Source organism: Schistocerca gregaria, chromosome 2 (genome assembly GCF_023897955.1).
Source record: "Schistocerca gregaria isolate iqSchGreg1 chromosome 2, iqSchGreg1.2, whole genome shotgun sequence".
Taxonomy (NCBI): Eukaryota; Metazoa; Arthropoda; class Insecta; order Orthoptera; family Acrididae; genus Schistocerca; species Schistocerca gregaria.
This window is the reverse complement of record NC_064921.1, coordinates 699,428,090-699,455,227: the sequence shown is the minus strand read 5'-3', so window position 1 is coordinate 699,455,227 and position 27,138 is coordinate 699,428,090. Positions and strand designations below refer to the sequence as shown.

Genomic DNA, 27,138 nt, shown 5'->3' with positions numbered 1-27,138 from the left:
ACTGAGATAATACTACAACATTTACAACACTAAACTATAGAAATAAGTGCAGAGGCAATGTAAAGTACAAGAATTACAAACTGCAAGTTTACATCCATAAAATCACACCTTCAAAATCATCAAAAGAGAAGAAAAAATTCAGAGCCAAAATGTAGGATGAGTGAGCCGACTCAAAAAACTCACAGTGACTGGTTGATGGGTACTGACCAAAAGAATATACTCGATTGCAGGTAGGAGTGGAGCATAAAATGAATCACACACATAAACCAGGGTATTTAAGGATATTTTGGCCCATGAAATGAGAAAATAATGAAAAAATATTGGGGCCTATGCTTACGATGTGGGGACCAACACATGAATCCAAGCCATACTGGGTACACACCAGCAGAAATGTTTCGAGACAACAAAATGAATAAAGTTCATAATTATATCAATAAGTTCAATCATATGTCAAGAATAATTAGAGGAAGCATCTAACCTCAATCAATAGTAGCACACTCTCCTTAAGTACGTACATGTACACACACACACACACACACACACACACACACACACACACACTTGTGATGTCTAGGGGTACCCAAAACAGAGCTAAGCGTGAGTTTTCACACAACTCAAGTCCCAATGAGATACAATAATGAGTACTTGGGATAAATACAGGTAATCAGAGTCATTAATAGATTGGAATGATGACATAATCCAATAGCATAAGGACCAAAATTAGTGTGTAAGATCATGAATGTAAACATCTTGTTATACAGTCTATACACGACCTATGATCACAAACGTAAATGTTTTCCATACTATTTCCTAATTGTTCCTACAACTACTTAATGTACATAGGAACCTAGAAGATTCATTTGCAACTGAATGTTGAGATAAGAAAATTCATTGAAATGTACGACTACTAACTTCACAGTGTCTAATTTTATGAGATTCTGATAATTATTTACAACATGGTCCATAGAATATACTTCTGAACATTTAAGTTTTCACATTTCTGAGTTGAAGGTAACAAATCATCAGTCATAGAACATCAACCCAAGTCAAAGAAGATTTAAAGTTACATAATGTATTGGGAAGTTAACCTCCCTACTTGAAAAAATGTACATTTATGTGGAATAACACTGTCCGTAGCAGTGACTTCTTTTCTAAACAAATTGTTCCTTGAAATTCATATAAATACAAGAATTTTGCATACAGGATAATGTTTTGGGTAACAATTTACAAATTTCATTCACAAGACTGATACAGTTGATAGATGCTTGAGTACATTACCCAGCACCTATGATCTCTTGAAAGTCAACTGGACTAGCAAAGTTGCAACCATACAGGAGTATGGGAGTGGATCCACCCACATCTTTCAGTTTCCTCCCAAGATTTCTCATAACATGCTCCAATGCACAGGTAACTTTCACATCAAATCCTGAAACATTGTTTTATATAGGCTTACTAAGTATGCTGTTCAGTACCTCATTCATATCACACAGCATATGTTTTGCCTATCTATATTGAATAAATAAGTACTCAGAGCTCATTTCAGAATGGATTAAAAAGTGTTCACACACATGGTACATTAATAAACAGAGCTAAATGCAATGAAAAACATGAAGATACACATATATAGTAGAGATATCACAAAGTAATATCTACTTAGCAAATAGATTAATAGAAATTCTGTACAAAAAGTAAGACGAGTTGGACTGCGCTGATGCAGCATCTGACAAATGCCTATCAAATGAGGTATGGACCATAGCCCACATTGTACTGACATAAGAATTCTGAGTTTAACATACACAAGTCCTGATATGAACATATGAAATTTCAATATACTATTCCTAATATTTACAGTACACATGAATAAACCAAGTCTTCACTCAATTTACCAGAACACCTATGACTGTTCCCAGAAGAGTTTCTGACAACTAAATTAAATCACTTTCTGCAGAGTACACAATAATAATAATAATAATATTTAACACTAATAGCATTCTAAAACAAGAATTTATAGACACTGTCACATTTCAATATATTTCAATATTATAGTATTGTTCATTCTCTTTTCCTCCCTTCTTATCCAACATGCTCTTGTCGAATTTCCAGTTTTGACCATGATTTTCATACCTGCGGGTGCCTTTACAAATTTTCAGTGTCTTGTTTTCCTCTTTCACCTCTCAAGTACATAATTTTAAACCCTTTCTCTCCTTCTCTAAAGTTGTTAGATGATTCACTCCCTAAAGGTACGAGGTGCATTCAAGTTCTAAGGCCTCCAAATTTTTTTCTCCGGACTGGAAATAGATAAAAACTTGCGCATTATTTTAAAATGAGCCTGCGTTCATTGTCAATACATCCCAGAGATGGCAGCACTGTACGGCAGATGGAATTTTACTGCCAGCGGCAAGAATGAGAACTGTTTTAAATACTTAAAATGGTGACATTTTCCTTACTTGAACAGCGTGCAATCATTCGTTTTCTGTATTTGCATGGTGTGAAACCAATTGAAATTCATCGACAGTTGAAGGAGACATGTGGTGATGGAGTTATGGGTGTGTCGAAAGTGCGTTCGTGGGTGAGACAGTTTAATGAAGGCAGAACATCGTGTGACAACAAACCGAAACAACCTTGGGCTCGCACAAGCCGGTCTGACGACATGATCGAGAAAGTGGAGAGAACTGTTTTGGGGGATCGCCGAATGACTCTTGAACAGATCGCCTCCAGAGTTGGCATTTCTGTGGGTTCTGTGCACACAATCCTGCATGATGACCTGAAAATGCGAAAAGTGTCATCCAGGTGGGTGCCACGAATGCTGACGGACGACCACGTGGCTGCCCGTGTGGCATGTTGCCAAGCAATGTTGACGCGCAGCGACAGCATGAATGGGACTTTCTTTTCGTCGGTTGTGACAATGGATGCGACGTGGAATGCCATTTTTCAATCCAGAAACAAAGCACCAGTCAGCTCAATGGAAGCACACAGATTCACCGCCACCAAAAAAATTTCGGGTAACCGCCAGTGCTGAAAAAATGATGGTGTCCATGTTCTGGAACAGCAAGGGTGTAATCCTTACCCATTGCGTTTCAAAGGGCACTATAGTAACAGGTGCATCCTACGAAAATGTTTTGAAGAACAGATTCCTTCCTGCACTGCAACAAAAACGTCCGGGAAGGGCTGCGCGTGTGCTGTTTCACCAAGACAACGCACCCGCACATTGAGCTAACGTTACGCAACAGTTTCGTGATAACAACTTTGAAGTGATTCCTCATGCTCCCTACTCACCTGACCTGGCTCCTAGTGACTTTTGGCTTTTTCCAACAATGAAAGACACTCTCCGTGGCCGCACATTCACCAGGTATGCTACTATTGCCTCAGCGATTTTCCAGTGGTCAAAACAGACTCCTAAAGAAGCCTTCGCCGCTGCCATGGAATCATGGCGTCAGCGTTGTGAAAAATGTGTATGCCTGCAGGGCGACTATGTCGAGAAGTAACGCCAGTTTCATCGATTTCGGGTGAGTAGTTAACTGGAAAAAAAATCGGACGCCTTAGAACTTGAATGCACCTCGTAGCCTGACATCAGCAACTACATTGTCTGTGCCCTTAATGTTTCTGATTTCATAATTGAACTGTTATAAAAACAAGGCCTGACAAGTAAATCCTGTTATGGTACAGCTTACACTCCTGGAGATAACGTAATGATTTGTGATCAGTATAGATGATGACTTTGTGACCTAGTAAATAATTTTTAAACTTGTTGAATGCCCAATGTACAGCCAAGAGTTCTTTCTGAGTTACTGTGTATGTCTTTTCATGCCTCTGCGATAATCTATTAACAGATGCAAGTGACCTATGTTCTATAACACCATCAATTTCAACTTCCTGAAATAAATGAGCACTCAAACCAACATCACTACTGTCTGTCATAATACAAAAAGGAGGAGACAGATCCCATCTAAACAATATCTGACTTTGACACAACTATCCTTTGGTCTCATCGAAAGCATCCTGACATCCCTGATTCCAACCCCAAACAGTATTCTTCTTCAAAAGTTCTTACAGGCATAAATCATTCGAAGTTTGGCTGCTACAGAATTTTCTGTAGAATCCTCTTGACCCCAAAAATGATTTAAGCTGTTTTTTGATGTGAGGAGCAGAAAAATTTGCAATAGCATCAACTTTCTCTATATCAGGTGCAATTCCTTTCTCAGATATAACATGTCCTAAAAATTTTCCTTTTTCCATACCAAATTTACACTTACTTATTTTCAGAGTCATACCTCAAGATTCCAGTTTTGAAAACACATCTCTTAACAGATCCAAATGTTGTTCGCATGTCTTTTCAATGACCAAAATGTCATCAACTTACACAATTAATTTTGAACTCATGTCACTTCCCAAGACATAATCCAGAGCTCTTATGAATTCAGCTACAGATACATTTAGTCCAAATGGCACCACACAGTTCTGAAAACACTTACCTCTATACAAAAATGCAGTTTACTTTCTGGAATTAATTTCAAGTGAAATCCAGAGGTCAAGTCCAAACTACTCATGAATTATACATAATCAAATTTGTGTAACAGCTCATCCATGTTCTCAGGATGCTCATTCTCTCTGATAAGAAACTTATTAAGATGTCTGGAGTCCAAAACAATTCTGACTCCAACATTTGTCTTACTTAGCACTACCGAAGGATTATTTTAAGCACTATTACTTCTCTCAATTACTCCCCCATTTCCATTTTCTGAATTTCTTTCTCTGCATCTTTCCTTTCTGAAAATGGTATGCTATATGGCTTGAGAAAGAAAGGCCGATGATCTCTAAAATAAAGCATGCACTGATAGCCTTTCACTTTCCCTGGTTATTCACTGAAAACATTTCTAAACTCCAATAACAAATTCTTAAGTTATACCGTTTGTTGGTCATTAAGACTTTTAACTTCCTTCACTTAAGAATCTACTACACTTTCAAAATACTGATCCTCAATCTCATCAAAATTTATATTATCAGAAAACATCTGGTACTCACCTTGCTTTACAATATTTTGCAAATAGTTACAATTTTTGCCACAGTTTAAAATAAAGAAATTAGTTTTCACATAAGTATTACTGTTAGATTTCAAAATATACAATTCTTTAGCACTCCATCCAAAACAAACCTCAACTTTCACTATCCAATCCAAACCAAGAATTATATTTTCTTCCATACTAGGGATCACCAAGCATTCATGTTCAAAGGTGTTGTCTTCTATACTAAAAGTTAAAAGTACTTGAAATTTTACCAATTTGCTTTGCCTACCTCTAGCTCCTCTTTTCTTTACACCTACAATGGGCATTTACACAAAATTCTTACTATACTTGCTCTTGTTTCTAATTTGTTCAGATATACCACAAATCAGGCTGTGTGTATCAAAGAGTCGCCTACCCACTGATCAATCTTAATTTTAATGTAAGGACATTCAAAATCTCTCTGTTGTCAGACACTTCGCGCTTAGGTCACTTTCAGTTTCGTCAAATGCTATATCCTCACTGTCTTCACAAGGTTTTATCAACTTTACAGGTATCGTAACATTACTTTAATTATACATATGTTTTTGAATAGGGTCTGCCTTTAGCAAAACACAATTTTGTTTTGTAACCCAAACATGTTTCACTGCAGTTACAGCATCTTCAGTGGGCTTTTATTTTATGGCTGTTAAAGATAAAGAATGTCATTCACTGTTTGTATACATGTAACTATTAGTTTTTAAATCATAATTACAGATATTTGAAAAAACATATAAAATTATGAATTCCTACTTTTTACCACATGGTATGGTGTTTCTGATGTATTGTGATTTTACAGTGACTGTTTTGTTTCACAGTTTGTCCTCTGCAACCACTTTATACCTTCAACTGTTCCACTGTCCACCATGTTTGTTTTTACAACTGGTAACAGTAACAGTAACAGTGACAGTGGCAGTGACATTTTGTTGACAGTGATGAAGATGAGGAAAAAGAAAATGTAAGTGAAACATAATATACACTCCTGGAAATTGAAATAAGAACACCGTGAATTCATTGTCCCAGGAAGGGGAAACTTTATTGACACATTCCTGGGGTCAGATACATCACAAGATCACACTGACAGAACCACAGGCACATAGACACAGGCAACAGGGCATGCACAATGTCGGCACTAGTACAGTGTACATCCACCTTTCGCAGCAATGCAGGCTGCTATTCTCCCATGGAGACGATCGTAGAGATGCTGGATGTAGTCCTGTGGAACGGCTTGCCATGCCATTTCCACCTGGCGCCTCAGTTGGACCAGCGTTCATGCTGGACGTGCAGACCGCGTGAGACGACGCTTCATCCAGTCCCAAACATGCTCAATGGGGGACAGATCCGGAGATCTTGCTGGCCAGGGTAGTTGACTTACACCTTCTAGAGCACGTTGGGTGGCACGGGATACATGCGGACGTGCATTGTAATGTTGGAACAGCAAGTTCCCTTGCCGGTCTAGGAATGGTAGAACGATGGGTTCGATGACGGTTTGGATGTACCGTGCACTATTCAGTGTCCCCTCGACGATCACCAGAGGTGTACGGCCAGTGTAGGAGATCGCTCCCCACACCATGATGCCGGGTGTTGGCCCTGTGTGCCTCGGTCGTATGCAGTCCTGATTGTGGCGCTCACCTGCACGGCGCCAAACACGCATACGACCATCATTGGCACCAAGGCAGAAGCGACTCTCATCGCTGAAGACGACACGTCTCCATTCGTCCCTCCATTCACGCCTGTCGCGACACCACTGGAGGCCGGCTGCACGATGTTGGGGCGTGAGCGGAAGACAGCCTAACGGTGTGCGGGACCGTAGCCCAGCTTCATGGAGACGGTTGCGAATGGTCCTCGCCGATACCCCAGGAGCAACAGTGTCCCTAATTTGCTGGGAAGTGGCGGTGCGGTCCCCTACGGCACTGCGTAGGATCCTACGATCTTGGTGTGCATCTGTGCGTCGCTGCGGTCCGGTCCCAGGTTGACGGGCACGTGCACCTTCCACCGACCACTGGCGACAACATTGATGTACTGTGGAGACCTCGCGCCCCATGTGTTGAGCAATTCGGCGGTACGTCCACCCGGCCTCCCGCATGCCCACTATACGCCCACGCTCATAGTCCGTCAACTGCACATACGGTTCACGTCCACGCTGTCGCGGCATGCTACCAGTGTTAAAGACTGCGATGGAGCTCCGTATGCCATGGCAAACTGGCTGACACTGACGGCGGCGGTGCACAAATGCTGCGCAGCTAGCGCCATTCGACGGCCAACACCGCGGTTCCTGGTGTGTCCGCTGTGCCGTGCGTGTGATCATTGGTTGTACAGCCCTCTCGCAGTGTCCGGAGCAAGTATGGTGGGTCTGACACACCGGTGTCAATGTGTTCTTTTTTCCATTTCCAGTAGTGTAAATACACACACACACACACACACACACACACACACACACACACACACACACACACACACTATTAATAAATTTCAGGCATAGACATAACAATTTTCAAATCATAATTTTGGCTTAAACAATTTATCTACTTTAAGAGATGCAGATGGCAAACTGTGAAACAAAACAGTCACTGTAGAAACACAATACATCAGAAAACCACCCCATGTGGTAAAAAGTAGGAATTCATAATTTTATGTATTTCTCAAATATCTGTAATTAAGATTTAAAAACTAATAGTTACATGTATACAAACAGTGAAGAACATTCTTTATCTTTAACAGCCACAAAATAAAAGCCCACTGAATATGCTGCAACTGCAGTGAAATGTGTTTGGGTTAAATAAGAATATTGTGTTTTGCTAAAGGCAGACCCTATCCAAAAACATATGTATTGTTAAAGCAAACACAGAGAAAAGAGCTTCAACCCCAAGATGATTATTACTTTAATTACTCATGTTGTCAGGTAAAGATTTAACACAATGAATAAATTCCATGGCACAACTAACACCACTTATTACAGAAGTAACACAGAACTCTTACTGTCAAAATTACACTTCCTGTTTAGATACTCATTCACTTCATTTCACAAATTGGGATACAAATTCTGACTAACCACAGCTAACTTATTCCTGAATGAACCTTTATCTAAGTTATCATGAGTCTGGTCCCAAACAACCTTCAAAAACTTTTCACCTTTATTCTCCAGCCTCACCTTTACTGTTTGTATCATTACTCTGCATGGCTTTAATGCAAAACTGTTTTTGCTGGACTGATATTCCACGAACCTCACTTACATCAGCACATGCATCACATACCTTACCTGTATTGTCAACATAATTTACAATTAACTCTGAAATTTCATTATTCCTAAACTCCACAAATACCTGATACTCATCATCATCGTATTCCTCCAAAATTACTTCATCAACAACATTACTGACAATACAAGTCTTCACCCCATCAAAACCACTTACCTCACATACATTCACTTACAATAAGCCACCAGTCTCAGACTTGCCAACCTCAGTTACTTCACAGGTCTCATTTACATCTAATCAAAAATACCACATAGTTCAGATCAAATACGATCATCACCTGATTTACATACATCAATAACACTGTTTTCCACCCAAGAGAAGAAATCATTCGTACATACTACATCAAAATTTTCACTACTCTCACTTTGTTGTTTGTGATTAGCACTTACATCACCATAATTAAACATAATATCCCAAAACTTTGGATCAAAATGTAAATGAGAAATCTGATATTCTTTCCATTCAGTTTCAGATATGTGTGCCATATCATTAACACTGTCCGTTCCCGGTAGCTGAGCGGTCAGTGCGACAGAAAGTCAATCCTAAGGGCCCGGGTTCGATTCCCGGCTGGATCGGAGATTTTTCTCTGCTCAGGGACTGGGTGTTGTGTTGTCCTAATCATCATCATCATTTCAGCCCCATTGATGTGCAAGTCGCCGAAGTGGTGTCAAATTGAAAGACGTGCACCCAGCAAACAGTCTACCTGACAGGAGGCCCTACTCACACGACATTTACATTTATTAACACTGTTATTATTTTCTAATTGGAAGTGTAACTTGGGGGTCCTGTACCTGTTATGTTTCCTTACCCCAAAACTGTGGACCTTGACTGAGGTGAACTGCTGTTTCCCAATTATTTACTTTTGTGATTGTTTCTCCTATTAAAATGCACGTGATTATTCTTATTCCTATCCTGCTGCTGTTCAGAATTTCTCTCTATATTGTCTCTCTGATCCTAATAGAAGTTACCTTTATTTCTGCTTCTGTGATTACTCCCATTGTGATTTCTCTCATTCTTATGATGGTACATACTTCTTTCTGCTGCCCTATGCAGCCTGTCAACATATCATAAAAACTGTTGAAGACAATTGTCAGATCCTTGCACTAAATCCCACTGCAATCTTTCTGATAATCTCATTTTTAGTGCATCAATGAAGGTTGTTTTGTTCAGTTGTTTGTCAAGATATGCTAAATTTTTTAGTTGGTTCTTACAAAACTCTTTCAAAGTGCCGTCACTATTCCTATATCTAGGACCATTCAGAAATCCGCTTTCGATACTCCCCTGCTCTGCTTCCGACCAAAATTTGTTTAAAAATTTTTTCTCGAGACTGTGATATATTTCCCACTGACTTAAATTTAAATTTCCCCATGACAGAGCTTTGCCTTCAAGAAATCTTTTAACAAATTTAATTTTTTGATTGTCATTCATGCCTGACACAAAGCTGTCTCAGCAGTTGTGTAGAAAATCTACTAGATGTAAATTATATGATGGGAAACTTCTGATGGGAGTGTTGGACCATGCAACACCATTGTTTGCTCACAGATTTTTGTTAATACAACTTCTCTGAACTGCTGAAATTTTTTGATCTAAAACAGTTACATTAGTTTGCAAATTATTCTCTGCATTAATTTTTTTTTATTTAAACTGCTGACATTTTGTTGGGTGGTAGCACCCATCTGACCACCTTCTGTTCACCTCTGATGTCATCAACATTCTTTGATCGTTTTGCTTACTCAGCTACAGACTCATTTTGTAAAACAATAAATTTAGTTTCTGAAACATCAACCTTTTCATTCACACTTTTTATGCCCTCTGGCAATCCATTTTTTAACTCTGAAACTTAACTACTATGTTGACGTATATGTCCATTTTTGCTAATGTTTTCAGTTTTCATTTCAGTCAACTGATCATTAACTGCACTAAATATACCAATGTTATGTCTTCATATCCTCTAGTTTTGCCAGAATTAACCACAAAACATCAGTCTTTACTATTTATTTACTGAGTATGACTTCATTTGGCTCAAACATGTCCTGACTGGGTCCTGCAGTTTTAATTTATACCACACTTTTGCTTTCACCCCCATTCATTTTCTTAAAAAGTGCACAAGTCCACAAAAAAATTAACTTCACAAATAGTTTGTACTTATCTTTCCTTTATGGTGCCTGTTGTTGTAGTTGTAAAGTCCTCTTCACTTTCATTCGATCCAGTCCATCATTATTGGTAGTACATTGTCACTGTTGGTATAAAGATCCTTTGTTGGGCAGCCTTTAGTTTTGCTCCATGTGATCAAAAATTTATCCATATATCAATTTAAAAAATCAATGAAATAAAACAATTTTCCCAACAGACAAAACTTCATTATTAATCAGTTAATCCCTGTTGAGTCCCCACTTGTAATCTCCCCCCTCCTTCGTAATTCCATCTATTTCCATATTAGTCTTTTATGAAGGTTTGAGAGGAGCGAAGATTACAATAAACTTTCTTATTTACTTAACTTGTCATGTGGAGTTGGTGAAGATTACAATAAACTCTTTCTAATTTATTTAACTCATCATTTAGAGTTGGCTCCAGTCCTTGTCTAGGGGTCTGATTCTTGAAGCTGAAAATGTCGCATTTAAGGTCCTCATGGTTGGATTGATCTAAAGAAATTTCAAGATTATTGTTGCAGAGTTGTTGTTTCATGTAAATCTATTTTCTCACATTTTAGTACTTCATACCGTCTTGTGATTTTTCACATTAACAAAGCCGATGTAACATAGTTCACACAAAATACAAAAATACATCCAATCTCATCAGAGGCATGCTTACAGCTCTCACATTCTGCGGAAATAGCCATATTCCAAAGGGTTTGCAATTTTTCTTAACAAATGAATTTATCCTAGTTTCTGTTGCAATATTAAGTTCGATTATTATTTCGTAAATCAATCCAGAAATAAACATAGTAATATTATGTAATTAGTAATAGAAATTTTAAGTGTGCCAGTGGTTCGTAATTTCAAATGTTTCTAAAAAAATAATTTTAACTGTACATTCAGAACTATTACTCATCAATTATAACATCGAGACTAAAACATTTTATAAAGTAATTCATTTTCATAAATTTTATCTTTAAATGTAACAAACTGTGTATAATATTATATGAAAATTTTCAATAAAGCAACTGAGATAATATTGACCTGTCCCAAATTCGAAAAATAATACTGGTATCAACAGCTGCTGTTGAGGAAAAGTAATTCTAGAGGAGGATGTCCTGTCAAAATGCACAGAGGCATTCAAACAATCATTCCTCCCACACTCCATACATGTATGGGATAGGAAGAAACACTAATAACTGGTACAGTGGGACATACCCTCTGTCATGCCCCACATGGTAGTTTGCAAAGTGCAGATGTAGGTGTCATAATCCCTCATGAGTCTATTCCCAGTACCTTAACTTACTTCCATAGAAGTTTTGTGGATTAATTCCACTTCACTGTAAATAATATCCATATTCTACATCACTTTATTGTTGTGACTAGAGGAGTTATGTGCGAGATATTTCATAAGTTTCTTTTTGCCTTGTCACCTTGTATTTATGGTCATGTGCTGTGTTTCTTTTATGACACAGAGGTAGCCACTGCCACATCACTAACTCATTAAATGCAAAGCATAGGCTGGTTATGTCTTTTTTTTAATGTACCCAAGGAGCTACATGCTGTTTTGTTAATTCAATTCGTGATTGCTAGTTGCTAATGTCAGATATCTGTGAAGTGTAGCATGCATCGAAACACTGCTGTCCTCCTCCAACATTAGCCAGGTAAGTTTCTTTACATTGTACCAGTTTGGAGAACCCTTCAGGAATGGGAACAAAAATTATTTGTTTCTACACCCTTTTCTATGGGTATCTATTTCTTAATTACCTTTCAATTTAGGATGCTCATTTCCATTTAGAAATCCATTTCCCGTGATACAGTTTACGCTGTTCCTTCTTTGGATTATCTGACCTAGGTATAGGCCATCCCTTTGGTGGATTTGCATGCCCTTTACTTTCCAACACATTTGTTATATTGGGTACACAGCACCACAAACTTTCACCAATATGCCAAGTGTCCTACTGTTTCAAAATGGTTCAAATGGCTCTGAGCACTATGGGACTCAACTGCTGTGGTCATCAGTCCCCTAGAACTTAGAACTACTTAAACCTAACTAACCTAAGGACATCACACACATTCATGCCCGAGGCAGGATTCGAACCTGCGACCGTAGCAGTCGCACGGTTCCGGACTGCGCGCCTAGAACCGCGAGACCACCGCGGCCGGCTCCTACTATTTGTCCGTATTCTCTTAAAGACATTGCCTCCAAACTGTTTGACTTCTCTTGGTCACTATACACTCCTCCTTATACTTATATTCATCTGGTAACTCATTGCTTGTATTACTTATAGTTCATTAGTTATATTACTGTATTTCAACCTGCTGATCATTTTTGATAGTGTGTGGTTATGTCTGTAAATTCTTCATTCCTATACGGTACCTTAAAATATTGTTGTATTTATTTTAGAAATTTTGAACTCTTCGGGCACAAACATATATGAGCATTAAGATGTGGCTTCATTTAATCTATTCTCCCTTCACATTCATAAAATATTATATAAGTGCCCACAACTGACTGGACTTTACCTAATTACATCACTTCAACAACAAAACAATTGATGCACTCTAAGCCATTTCTTCTCATTTACACGTTATCTTGTGACAGTATATATATAAAATAAGTGACCACTTTACAGTATTTAACCACTGTTGTAGGTATGTGATGACTTAAGGTATTTCCTATTAGTTTCTCAGGGTCTGGATAACATTGTTGATACCACAACTGTTGTTCAATTAATGAAACACCATTCTAGTTGCTTTTTAAAGCTCTTTATTAAGTTTGAAATCCTAGTTTTAGCCTTTATATTAGGCCTTCATCAAGTGTATCTGAAAAACTACCAAAGATTAGTATAATTAGCAGATAAGGAGTATATTTATGGCATGTGTGATGGTAGTGCTCCTGCTGCTGTCGAAGAATTCAGTGAGCACTTTCTGACATGTCAAATTCCTGGTCATAGAGTGTTTACCATAATATTAAGTACATTCTATGAAATATGTTCCCTCCCAAGTCTCAATTTTTCTTCTTACTATATAGTTCGACAACTGGTGCAGGAACAGCAGTACATTGTTGTAATGATGTGACATAGACCTACTACCAACACGTGCCAACTTTCTGCATGTATCAGTGTCCCAGGAACTGCTGCCTTTAATACTATTCACAGTTTAAGCCCTTTTTACTTGGAATTGAATCATAATACACATAATAATCATCAATAGTTGCAAGAAAATCTACATGTTACAGTGTAAACCATTTCCCAAGTTTATTTCTCAATCAATATTTGGTGCGGCATGATCAGTGAGGTGTTGACAGCTCCACTCATTTTAGAAGAGCAAATGACAGGACAGAATTACTTGACTTGTTTGAAAAATTCGTTTGTCGAAGACTTTGAGAAGATTGCTTTGGCCAAGCAGACTGCAAAGTACTTCCAGCATGATGAAGTTCCTCCATGTTTTACCAGATGTGTGAGAGAATATCTGAGCCACATTTACACTAATTGCTGTATTCGTCATGGTGATACACTCAACTGGCCACCAACCAAGAATGCTAGATCTTACACTATTAGGTTTTTTTATGGGACTGGATCAATTCTGAGGTGTACAAATGAAAAGTGAATTTAATTTTTTCTACCTGTTGTTCGTATGTAAACCTGACAATGCACTGAATAACATAAAAAATAAATACAGGCATACATTAAATGTGTCCTACCTCAGAAACCATTTGAAATAGGATATATGTTCAAATGAAGCTTTTTGCTTCAAATATTGTTCCTATCATATCCCTGTATATTGAAAATTCTTCCTGGAACACCTTATGTAAACAGTAGTGGTATCAGCAGTGACTCCTGAGGCATCCACCACTTTATCATGCCCCAATCAGATACCACCTCATAAATGTACTGATTTCTGTGAAGAATGACCTGCCTCAAAGTGCGATAGGAACCAGTTGTGAGCTGCTCCTCTTATTCCATAATGGTCCAACTTCTGCAGTAATATTTGGTTATCAAAATGCCGTAGTTAAATCAAAGAAGGTCCTGATGTTCACAACTTTTTGTTCATTTTACTCAGTGTCTCACAGAAAAACCAAACTGTATGTTTGACAGTGAGTTATATGAAGTGAAATGATTAATTACTCTTCTATATAGAGCCTTTTCAGTAACCGGTTAAGTGATTTACGACTAAGAAACGAAGTTCAGTAGAAAATCACAAATGGGCTTTGAATTAGAGAATAAAATCAAAACATTATTACAGCCTTTGAAGGAATCTGAGACAGAATCTTAAGACTTGTTTAAAAAAATAAACAAAAGATTTCTATAGAAAACCTCTGTGCACACACACATTCATATCCTCATAGAGAGAGAAAAAAGCTTTACAAAGAACTGAAGAAGCTAATATGCCACAGTAGTTGCCATTACAAGAAGTTGACAAGGTTTTTAATGGGAAAATATAAACAAAAAAGGTAAGATATTAAGTGGAAAAAATCAAATATGATACAGGAAATGACAGACATCATGTGTTAGTATGCTTTACTAGAAAGAACATGATTGTCCTTAACAAATTCTTCCAAAAGAAAACACATCAATACTGAGCAAGAGCAAGTGAAACTGAAACTGAAAGTGAAATTTACTACCTTTCCTCAAATAACTAAGTCTTTATACAGGATCTAGCAGTCCCTAAAGGCTCAAATTGTGAGGGACCATGCACTTGTACGATGTAGAGTAAAAAGAGATACAGGTTATTTGCTGATTGTATAATAAAAAAACTCCTGAGACAAGTTGTCATTAATGTATGTCACAATAATTTATTATGGACCCAGAAGTTCTCAAGAAGAAGGTTAAGCAAGAAATTTGACATCTTAGAACATGAAGGTTATGCTGACATCACTGAAAAGAGCAATTATTCAGGTGTTATTAAATATTTATGCAATAGCAAATGGTGTTGCAAGTATAAAGAAATCAAAAGAAGGGAATGAGAGAGTTTTCAGTGAAAGAAAATAGCGACATTACAGCATGCACTAAATTACAGAAAATAGTTTGTAACATATTTTTGAGCTACATAAAAGTCTGATGCTATTTACAGTTCTGTAATCTTAATAATTTGTGTACCATATCATATGCAAATCTTTTGTCCATTTCAGTCCTTTGTGTCCTTATAGGTATTGCAATTTTTACAGCTGTCATTATATATAGTTACATTGCTGAGATGAATTAATCAGTCAGGTCAACAAATCCTTCAAACATTAACTTTTGTCTGCCCTTCACACATTCTGTAAGGTTGTAATTATTCTCATGATATAGTAACAATGACTATCTTTTTCTTGTCCAAGGTGCCTGTTGAAGACTGTTCTGAATCAACCATGTCGAAAGATATGTTTTTGTGCTCAAGATTTCATGATGCACCTAATTAAAAGATTCCAATTTAGTAGAAGTGAAGGTATACAGTCACAAGTCAATTACCTTTTTTTATTTTTTTGAGTTTTTCTTTAAATGTAAATGAGTAATACTTTTCTTTATCATTAATTGTTACAGTTTGCCTAAAATGGATTCTTTTAGATCCTCTCATTGGCTGTTGGTTACTTAATCCTGATAAATCATTTTACTTTTTCTCTGATGTTACAGCCTCTTTGGGCTTAAAAGAGTCTTCTGCACTTAAGGTAAGTTTCTTACAAATTTTGGCACTTATCTTTTACAAGGGAACAAATGTATGGGCACAAGAATCACACTGAAGAATATAAATGCACAACACTCATTTTCGAACTTGAAGAAACTATTTTAGTAGATGAAAGCTGTAGATCTTTCTGTGTGTTTCAAGTTGCGTGTTCTTGGATTTACAGTTATTTGTTTTATAGAACATTTGCAGTAAGAATTGTTGTATAAATTATTCCAGGTTGATAATATATTTTTAATTATATTTGCATTGTATAAGGGTATACACTGCCTTACAAAAATGTGACACACCCAAAAGGAGAGGAAGAAATGAAATGAAACTTCATGTGTTGAGGGAATAAATGATATTATTTCAGTGCTTATATTACAAAAATGAGTCTAATGTACAAAGAACTTGGCAGTATAAGCCCTTTTGTCAGTATGATGTTACACACCTTAGACATGGATACATGCAGTGATTTGGCTTGAAGGATGTCACAATGCAACATTATGGGAAAACTTAACTGTGAGTGGAGGCTTATATAACGTTTTTCATTTAGTTATGCTTCCTCGCACATTTTACTTACATTTCAATAATTATTTTAATATGTTTGTAAAATTGTAATCATCTTGAGATGATATGCAAAATTGTACTCAACATGGGCAAAACTACAGATAGGTGGTGGGAATTTTTATTATTTCTGCTGTCATACTATTGTAATGATTAATGGGAGAATAAAGAAGTAATAAAATGTTATACTGGAAACGGAGATAAGTGAGAATGAATTTGTCATCTACAACAGCTATACTTATTTGTGTCGTGTGTTTTATGACATTTGTTAACCTTTACAAAACAACAGCAATATAGGAAGTCAGACTTTTTATTCTTATGTGAATCTGATAAGAAAGAAGTTAATGATTTTCTTGTCCCTATTTAAAGCACTTTATGCTGGACATTTACTATTAATGTATTTGAGAATATTTTTTACAGCAGTAAAATAATGATGAAGTGGATATTTCTTTTCTACTGTCATGAAGTTTTAGTAATGTCAGAGACTGTTGTCATTGATGAATCATTGAAATTATTGATGAAGTTACTGATTAAAAATTACAAAAGACTGAAATACTGGAACAGTCTGAAAAGTTTGTGGAAGTGCCATGATGTCAGTGCAAGCACAACAAGGTTCCCACATAATAATAGGTCATCTTTTATGAGTAAAAGAATGCTGCCACAATGCTTTTACATGTGGAGCAGACTTCCCTCTGACATTGTTGCCATGTAGTAATCTGTGAATATGAAACAAATTGAAATTCAGGCAGTGATTTAAATACTTTGTAAAGAATGGTATGGAAGCAAAGAAAATTCATGCCAATTTTCAGAACACCCTGAGGAACTCTGCCCCTTCAATTACAGCTATTGTCAAATGAACAAATGAGTTTAAAATTGGTCAGGAGCTTAGCTGATGACTCATGTAGTGGTCAGCAAAGATGCACCACTACTCCAAAAATTATTCCAAATGTGCATAAAATGGTGATGAAAGATGATCAAATGAAAGTGTAAGAAATTGCTGAAGCTTTAGAGATGTCATTTTAATGTGTAAATCACCTTTTAGCAGTGGAACTGGATATGAGAAAATTGTCTGGTAGATGGGTGCATTGACTCTTAATGCAGGATCAGAAACACAGCAGAATGGAAGCATTCAATGGATGTTTGATCCATTTTCAGAGCTACCAACAAGATGTTTTGCACCGGTTTGAGACCACAGATGAAATGTGGGTCCAGTACTATAATCCAGAGGCAAAACAACGATGAAAGCAATGGATAACATATTGATTCACCTCCACCAAAGAAAGCAAAGGTAATATGGTTGGCTGGAAATGTGTAAGGGATTCTGCTCTAAGATTATCTTCCTAGTGGTCAAACAATTACATGACAATACAATAACCTGATGGACCAACTAAGATATGTGAAAAAATGGCCGGGCTTTCAAGGAAGAAATCAGCTTTCAATTAGACAATGCACACTCAGACACAAGTGTTCTATGCCAAAAATACTTAAACTAACAATAAGATATGACTTGTTGCTAGACCCATCTAATTCACCTGATTTGGCTCCATTAGGCTTCCATTTCTTCCCCAAGCTCAAAATTGTCCTCGGTGAGAGAAGATACTCTTCAAATGAAGAGCTGACAACTGAAACTGACAGGTATTTTGCAGGAACTTAATTTCAAGATAGAATCAAAACATTGCAACATCACTGGACCAATTATATTGGAGCATAGGAGGAATACATTGAAAAATAAAAAAAAGTTTCACTGAGGTAAGTAGTTTCTTTAATTTCCAGCCCGTGAACTTTTCAGACTACCCTTGTAGATTGTGAGAGGATAGGATTGTGACAGTGTGTTAGGGCATTATGGCAATAATGATGTTTTATGTGAGTGATGATGTTTATGATGATGTATTAGGGACAAATATGATGTACATTGAGGAATCACTGGTTAATAACTCAGTGTTATGTATAGTACTAGAGTGTATTCATGGAATGTTTTGATATGAAATATTGGTAAAGGGTTTTGTAATATGTTAGAAAAATTAAAGATATAATTTGTGACAAGAAGAATTTTAGTGATTGTAATTAATGAACTTTGCAAATCAAGAGTGAAGCAATTAGTTTCAAGATGGCATGACGCGTAGACATAGTAGTAAATTTCTCTGCCAGATTTCCAAATCTAACTAACTCAAATTGTGTAGTGTATACAAAACAGTGATAAAAGGTCTCCAGAATGAGATTTTCACTCTGCAGCAGAGTGTGCGCTGGTATGAAACTTCCTGGCAGATTAAAACTGTGTGCCCGACCGAGACTCGAACTCGGGACCTTTGCCTTTCGCGGGCAAGTGCTCTACCATCTGAGCTACCGAAGCACGACTCACGCCCGGTACTCACAGCTGCACACTGGCAGAAGTAAAGGTGTGAGTACCGGGCATGAGTCGTGCTTCGGTAGCTCAGATGGTAGAGCACTTGCCCGCGAAAGGCAAAGGTCCCAAGTTCGAGTCTCGGTCGGGCACACAGTTTTAATCTAATAGGAAGTTTCAGTGATAAAAGGTGTTCAAATGTGCCCAGTGATACATTTGTGAGCTTTCCTATCATGTTTGGTAAATTTAAACACAGTAAATCTGCCGTGTGAATTTAGTTAACAGGCGGTACCCATCAGAAAACTGTGAACATGAAACTTAAATTGGTTTGGAAGAATCTGTGGTAGAAGTAATCTGAAAAGGAAATTCAGTAACAGAAAATTATTTGCAGAATATTAAATCAGTATTAACACAGCTCAACATTGAAGAATGTGCTCAGAATGAAGACTAACAGGAAAAATATATTTAGTGTGAAGGACAGAGAAATTTGTGCCACAAACAGAGAATAAATTCTATATTCGAGGACTATAAATCTGCAGGAAAAGGAATGACAAGAAAACCTAGTGATTGGGAAGATTGTGATAAATTTCAAAGAAAAGTGGATGAAAAACTCAATTCCACATATAACCATGTACCGAAGAAAAATCACAAAATACATGTTTTTGCAGGTAGCCATTGTAGAAGAATCAGCAAAATTTTATGTAGGCTAATGCTCAATGAAGACTTAACATAAGTATCAGTGTCAAACCACGGGCGCCTAAAAAAAATTGTGAAAGCTCCTTACAGTCTGGAAGCAAGTGTATTGTGATAGGAGATGCAAATGACATTTCCTATGATAAAAGTAGGTGGGCAACAAGGGTTCTGAAAGATGAACTTCAAAAGAACCCACATATTATCTTTTTTACATTACATTTATCGTTTTCCATGGATCCCTTGGAGAGGAGTCTCTGGGATGTGGAAAGAGTCAAAGTTTTTTTTAATACTTTTTTACTCAGATACATGGATATTGTACAATTCTAATGCAGACAGATTTATGATCTACAATCCTTGTGAAGATATTCATCGATGGAGTAGAAGGAGTTGAGCCAACAGGAAGTTCTTTAATTCACTCTGAAACCGATCTTTATCACTTACAAGATCATTGATATGCTCTGGTAAGTTATTGAATATATGAGTACCCATATATTTGACTCCTTTTTGTACTAATATTAAGCATTTATAGCCCTTATACAGTTTGTTTTTGGTTCTGGTATTTCACTATTTTGTGTAAAAAGAGACAAGGAAGTGACAAAGGACATCAATGAGTATATGTACTGAGAAGTAGTAGTTAGAATACCAAGTTTCTTAAAGAGGTCTTTGCATGATGATCTAGGACTGACACCAGATATAATTTTAATGATTCGTTTCTGAATTTTGAAAATGTTTTCTTTGTAAGAGGAGTTTCCCCAAAAGATGATTCTATAACTCATTAGTGAATGGAAGTATGACGAATAAACTAACTTGTTCATTTTTAAATCACATATTTCTGCTATCATGCATACTGCAAATGTAGCTGAACTAAGGCGTTCCATTAAGTCTAGAGTGTGAGTTTTCCAATTTAGGTTGTGGTCAATTTGTAGCCCTAAAAATTTGACACTGTCTACAGCTTTAATTTCATTGTTTGAGTACATTATACAGGTATTATTTGTGAGGTACTAAACTGTATGTACTGGGTCTTGTCAAAATTCAGTGACAATCCATTTGCTGTGAACCACCCATTGGTACTTACAAATATTCCATTAGCTGATTGCTCAGTGAGATCATGGGTACTGTTTTTTATACCAATACTTGTATCATTGGGAAATAATACAAAATTTGCATTTCGTGACACTGCATATGGGAGGTCATTAATATATAATAGGAACAACAAGGGACCTAAAATAGAGCCTTTGTTTGATGGTTTCATATTTTGAATGACTATTATTATGTGGTAAGCATGATACAGAAACACACTGTTTTCTATTAAAAAGATGGTATGAGACCATGAGCCTGCTACTCCTGTTATACCATAATATTTTAACTTTTGTATAAAGATATCATGCTTAAAACAATCAAAAGCTTTAGCCAGATCACAGAATATTCCAAATAGTAATAACTTTTGATTTATTGATTCTAATATATCATATGTAAAAGATACTTATATTCCATTTGTAATCCAAGGTTTTGAAACATTTGATCTATTTACTTTGATTACTTTCTGAGAGCAGCAGTTTTCAATGTGACCTATTTGAGAAACAGTTATATTTTTCATTTATGCCGGGTGAATTGTACACTTCTTTCCAGTCTGTATTCCTCAAACAGTTTTTTTATACCTTCAATTCCTGTTTCATTTATTATTTGTATAGTTTCCCGCTTCCTGTTATTAGTTGAATCAGACCCCACTATATTAAATGTAAGCAACTGGGCATCATGATCTGAAAGGCCGTTAAATATTGGATTTATACTATGATTTGCTAGATGGTAGTATATATAAAAATGTTATCAATAACATATACCCATAACCCTGGTTGGAAACTTTACTAAGGGAATGAGGTTATAAGAAGTGGTAAGAGACTCTAGTATGGTTCTTGAGTGACTATCCTCCAGAAAATTTAAATTAAAAATCTCCACTGAGTATGAGTTCATTATTTTTAGAAGTTAAGAAATTTAATACTGCATCAAGCTGGTTAGTGAATAGCTGGAAATTACCAGTTGGAGCCCTGTATATTGTGACTGTAATTATTTTTATTTTGTGTGTTTCTACTTGTGTGGCACATGTTTCAAAATGCTGATCACTACAGTATTTAAGAATGTCATTGTTTTTATAATTGTGATCCTTTCTAATGGGTCATTCCATGTCAAGTGTCCCAGTTTAGGAGATGTCCCCAGCTCAACCATCTTCAATTTTGATTAAATTTATACAGGATGTATCTGAGGGCCCTTCATGAACTTATGCAAAGTTTCAGGCTCACATGTAACATGGTTGAGGTGCTAGAGCCATTTTCATGAAGACCACTTTCACAGAGACTGAAAAGTCGTGAAGAAAGCGTCATATTTTGCATCCCACTGTTCCTAATGTAAAAGAGCTAGACTCTTGCTTCTGGGTGTAATGGTACAACTTTGTGTGGTCTACACACAAATGTTGCAAGTAGAGTTCTGAAAGCAATGTATTTGGCATAAACTCAGTTCAAAGTGGGCAACAAATAATGTCGAGAGAAATTTGCCTCATAGTTTAACAAGGCATAAGTAGTGGAGAAAGTGTGCTATGGACCCGATCTTTTGCCAGACTAGTCTGTCTGGGTGTTTAGTATATCACAAATTTTGGCCTGGCTTGGGTGTTCAATTACCCTGCTACCATCCTGTAAATTTATTAAAAAACATGAATGTATCAAAATATACCTGTGTTCAAAGTCATGTATCTCAAAGTAGACACCTACCATATTACATTCCTTACAACCACTCAACAGAGCACATTTCATTCTATTAGAAAAACTTATTTTCATTTTGGTGTCTCTACGTGTAAGGTGCAAAAAATTTGCCTAAACTGTTGACTTTTTTGGTAATTTGGAAAATACTTGCGTTGGTTCATGGTGGCTATGCCACTACCAGTCTCAAGACTGGTCACTCCATCGCCAAGGGGCCATGCCCGATAGCCTTGCGAGGTCAGCCACGGGTGGGTTTCTTTACTGCAGGTTCCCAAGCCTGAAAGTGGGTGTCTAGCAGGTTCCCAAGCCAGAAGCAGGTTACCAAGTCTGAATGTGGGTATGTAGGAGGTTCCCAAGCCTTTTTTTGGGTCTCTCTGTGGTTCCCAAGCCATAATACAGAATTATTCAATTGTTTGGCAACATGTTTAGTAGCAACTTTAGCATGTCGGTTAACATTTGCTATAAAGGACAATGTATCATTTGATACTCTGTGAATCTTAAGTTGCTTTTCATCAACTGGCACAAAATGGTGAGGTTTCTTGTACCAGACACTGTACATCCATCCTCAAAACGTTTCTCTTGATCAGTTTTGGAATCTTCAATAATTTCTTTTTTAATATAAATTAATTCAATGCCATGAAATTCTTTTTTTGCAATATTCAAACAGATCAGTTTGTGTTAAGATTTGCTTGTCATTTGGCTGTTGAGCGCTAGCTCTTGCAGCTAAACACTTAATTGTGCCCCCAATTCCTTCTCATAGTGATTTCCCATGGCTTGTTCCGAAAAAATTCCATTCTTCAATAATGCCAAAATCTTTTTGATGATGACGAAGATTTAGGAAGCTCTTAAAATTTTTTTACTGTGCAGCAGAACCGTTGCTAAAATAATGAATATGCTTAATTTCATCAAAAATGCACTTAAGGGATCTGATCAAGTACGTTAAAAACACATACACTGCAACTGTGTCATGTCGGAGGCAATCGCTGATTATGCAGTAGTTGACACTTATTAGGTCTTCATTACCTTTGTAGTAAATGAGAAATGAATGTATTGTAGCTTGACTATTTTCCCAATGGAATCTCTGCACTGTGTCTTGGACAATAAAGGAGTAATTTTCTGCAAAATCCATTAATATAATCAATTCTCCTGGTTTGAGACCTTCTTTAGTGAACTGCAAATGCTTGCACTGATGGTTTGCAATGTAGTGGGTGAGTAGAAAGGGCCAACAGTTTTGTAACTAATAGTTCAATGAGTTCTTCAACTGTCGTTTCTCTGGTTTCAAGTGTGAGTCCATTGTTCGAACTGAATTGTATCCTCAGGATCAATATCTACAAAAGCGCTTTCCAAATATTCATTTAGAGCTTCTGTTCGTGGGCATACCTAACGGCGATGAAGAATGCAATCCTGTGTTTCCAAATTACAGACAATATCGCTCAGTAAAATTTTGTAATCTTCTTTTATTGGGCTATGAGCCAACACTAGTTTCACATTTTGATGTATAGTGCAGACACAAACTGAATGTGAGCCAGCTGCGCCTACAGTCACACACCAAATAGATTTCAGGCTTGCAGCCGGTCGTCGTAAACTTCTTCGCACGATATTTCGGCTGGACAACTACCAGCCATCTTCAGGTGAGCCGAACGAGGACTGATGAAGATGTTCTCCATTCCGTCTTATATAGTGCGCTGATAGTACTGCCACGCATGCGTTGCAGTCGTGGAGACAGAAGAACCACACTGCCCAGCAACAGCGCCCTCGCTGGTGGAACTGCGAAACTCAGGTGCCATCGGTATTTTCGCTGGCCGCAGTTATCGATGTCTTCTGGCGTCTTCGTCTCGAGAAAATTTCTGTGATGACGGGATTCCTTGCATTATTCAATTGGTAACCACTGTCCTGGTTCATTAAATTTCCAGCAATGCGTATTTCAACAGATTGTTTAATAATGGAGTCCCAAAAAGTTGTTGCTGTGGCCAAAATCGAAGTTTTGTCGTACTCCATTGAATGTCCGTTAGAAATACAATGTTCCGCAACTGCAGATTTACTGGGTTGCAGTAGACAGGTGCAACGTTGATGTTCTGTACAACGCTCTTCCACAGTACGTGTTGTCTGTCCTATATAGGCCATACCACATTGACACGGTATTTTGTAAATTCCCGCCTTCCGCAGCAACAGATCATCCTTCACCGAACCCAGCAAATCTGAAATCTTAGAAGGTGGACGAAAAACAACTTTCACATGAAAAGTATTTAGAATCCTTGCTATTTTAAAAGAGATATTACCAACGAAGGGAAGAAAACCTAGAGACTTGGCTGGCGCACTCTCTTCTTTATCCACTTCCCGGTTCCTGGCTCTAGTTGCGAAGGCCCTGTTAATTTGGCGGGTCGAGTAACCATTGTCCCTGAACACCGTTCTTAAATGTGCAAGTTCCTTAGGCAAATTCTCTGCATCTGACACCGTGTGTGCCCTGTCTACTGCAACCCAGTAAATCTGCAGTTGCGGAACATTGTATTTCTAACGGACATTCAATGGAGTACGACAAAACTTCGATTTTGGCCACAGCAACAACTTTTTGGGACTCCATTATTAAACAATCTGTTGAAATACGCATTGCTGGAAATTTAATGAACCAGGACAGTGGTTACCAATTGAATAATGCAAGGAATCCCGTCATCACAGAAATTTTCTCGAGACGAAGACGCCAGAAGACATCGATAACTGCGGCCAGCGAAAATACCGACGGCACCTGAGTTTCGCAGTTCCACCAGCGAGGGCGCTGTTGCTGGGCAGTGTGGTTCTTCTGTCTCCACGACTGCAACGCATGCGTGGCAGTACTATCAGCGCACTATATAAGACGGAATGGAGAACATCTTCATCAGTCCTCGTTCGGCTCACCTGAAGATGGCTGGTAGTTGTCCAGCCGAAATATCGTGCGAAGAAGTTTACGACGACCGGCTGCAAGCCCGAAATCTATTTGAACAATTGATTCGCTGGGAAAATTTCAAATTTTACAGTCGCACACCACTTTGACCTTAATTCACAAAATTTAGAAAATCCATTTTCCGATCCACTTTTATTGCGGTACGCAACAAACATTTCTTTTAAGTTGCTCAGAAATAAGTATTTCTGTTTTTTAACCTTTTCTCCATCCATCCAAATAGTAATACAGTCCTTTTTTCCTAAACAAATCTGACTGAACTCTTCATCATCAAAATGTTCTGACTCTTGCCTTCACATCCTCAGAAAGCTTTTTCCCACATTACCTGTGGGTTTTGCCAATATACCCCGTTCAGCTTTTAACTTTCTAGCCTTCCTTACCATTCTTTGTGAAACACAAAATTCTTCCATAGTCTTTTTGATAGACCAGCTTTGGGGAACTAAGGTCAAAATTTGAATTCTACATCTACATGATTACTCTGCAATTCACATTTAAGTGCTTGGCAGAGGGTTCATCGAACCACAATCATACTATCTCTCTACCATTCCACTCCCGAACAGCAAACGGGAAAAACTAACACCTAAACCTTTCTGTTCGAGCTCTGATTTCTCTTATTTTATTTTGATGATCATTCCTACCTATGTAGGTTGGGCTCAAGAAAATATTTTCGCATTCAGAAGAGAAAGTTGGTGACTGAAATTTCGCAAATAGATCTCGCCGCGACGAAAAAAGTCTTTACTTTAATGACTTCCATCCCAACTCGCGTATCATATCTGCCACACTCTTTCCCCTATTACGTGATAATACAAAACGAAAAACGAGCTGTCCTTTTTTGCACCCTTTTGATGTCCTCCGTCAATCCCACCTGGTAAGGATCCCACATCGCGCAGCAATATTCTAACACAGGACGAACAAGTGTAGTGTAAGCTGTCTCTTTAGTGGACTTGTTGCATCTTCTAAGTGTCTTGCCAATGAAACGCAACCTTTGGCTCGCCTTCCCGACAATATTATCTATGTGGTCTTTCCAACTGAAGTTGTTCGTAATTTTAACACCCAGGTACTTAGTTGAATTGACAGCCTTGAGAATTGTACTATTCATCGAGTAATCGAATTCCAACGGATTTCTTTTGGAACTCATGTGGATCACCTCACACTTTTTGTTATTTAGCGTCAACTGCCACCTGACACACCATACAGCAATCTTTTCTAAATCGCTTTGCAACTGATACTGGTCTTCAGATGACTAGACAGTAAATTACAACATCATCTGCGAAAAACCAAAGAGAACTGCTCAGATTGTCACCCAGATCATTTATATAGATCAGGAACAGCAGAGGTCCCAGGACGCTTCCCTGGGGAACACCTGATATCACTTCAGATTTACTCGATGATTTGCTGTCTATTACTATGAACTGCGACCTTCCTGACAGGGAAGTTGCACAACTGAGACAATACCCCATATGCCCACAGCTTGATTGGAAGTCACTTGTGAGCAACGGTGTCAAAAGCTTTCCAGAAATCTAGAAATACGGAATCAACTTGAGATCCCCTGTCGATAGCGGCCATTACTTCGTGCAAATAAAGAGCTAGCTGCATTGCACAAGAACGATGTTTTCTGAAACCATGCTGATTACTTATCAATAGATCGTTCCCTTCGAGATGATTCATAATGTCGGAATACAGTATATGCTCCAAAACCCTAGTGCAAACCGACGTCAATGATATAGGTCTGTAGTTCGATGGATTACTCTCACAACCCTTCTTAAACACTGGCG

General features: G+C 37.6%; 1 protein-coding gene across 1 annotated transcript in view; it reads left to right on the top strand.

Annotated features, from left to right (window-relative positions):
• The window catches only part of LOC126334788 (DNA polymerase nu-like), a 451,725-nt gene that overhangs the window by 181,768 nt on the left and 242,819 nt on the right, over nucleotides 1-27,138 (top strand). The window contains exons 5-6 of the mRNA XM_049997409.1: nucleotides 15,755-15,861; nucleotides 15,957-16,081. Of these exons, the coding sequence (XP_049853366.1) occupies nucleotides 15,755-15,861; nucleotides 15,957-16,081 (232 nt within the window). The remainder of the gene's footprint in view (nucleotides 1-15,754; nucleotides 15,862-15,956; nucleotides 16,082-27,138) is intronic.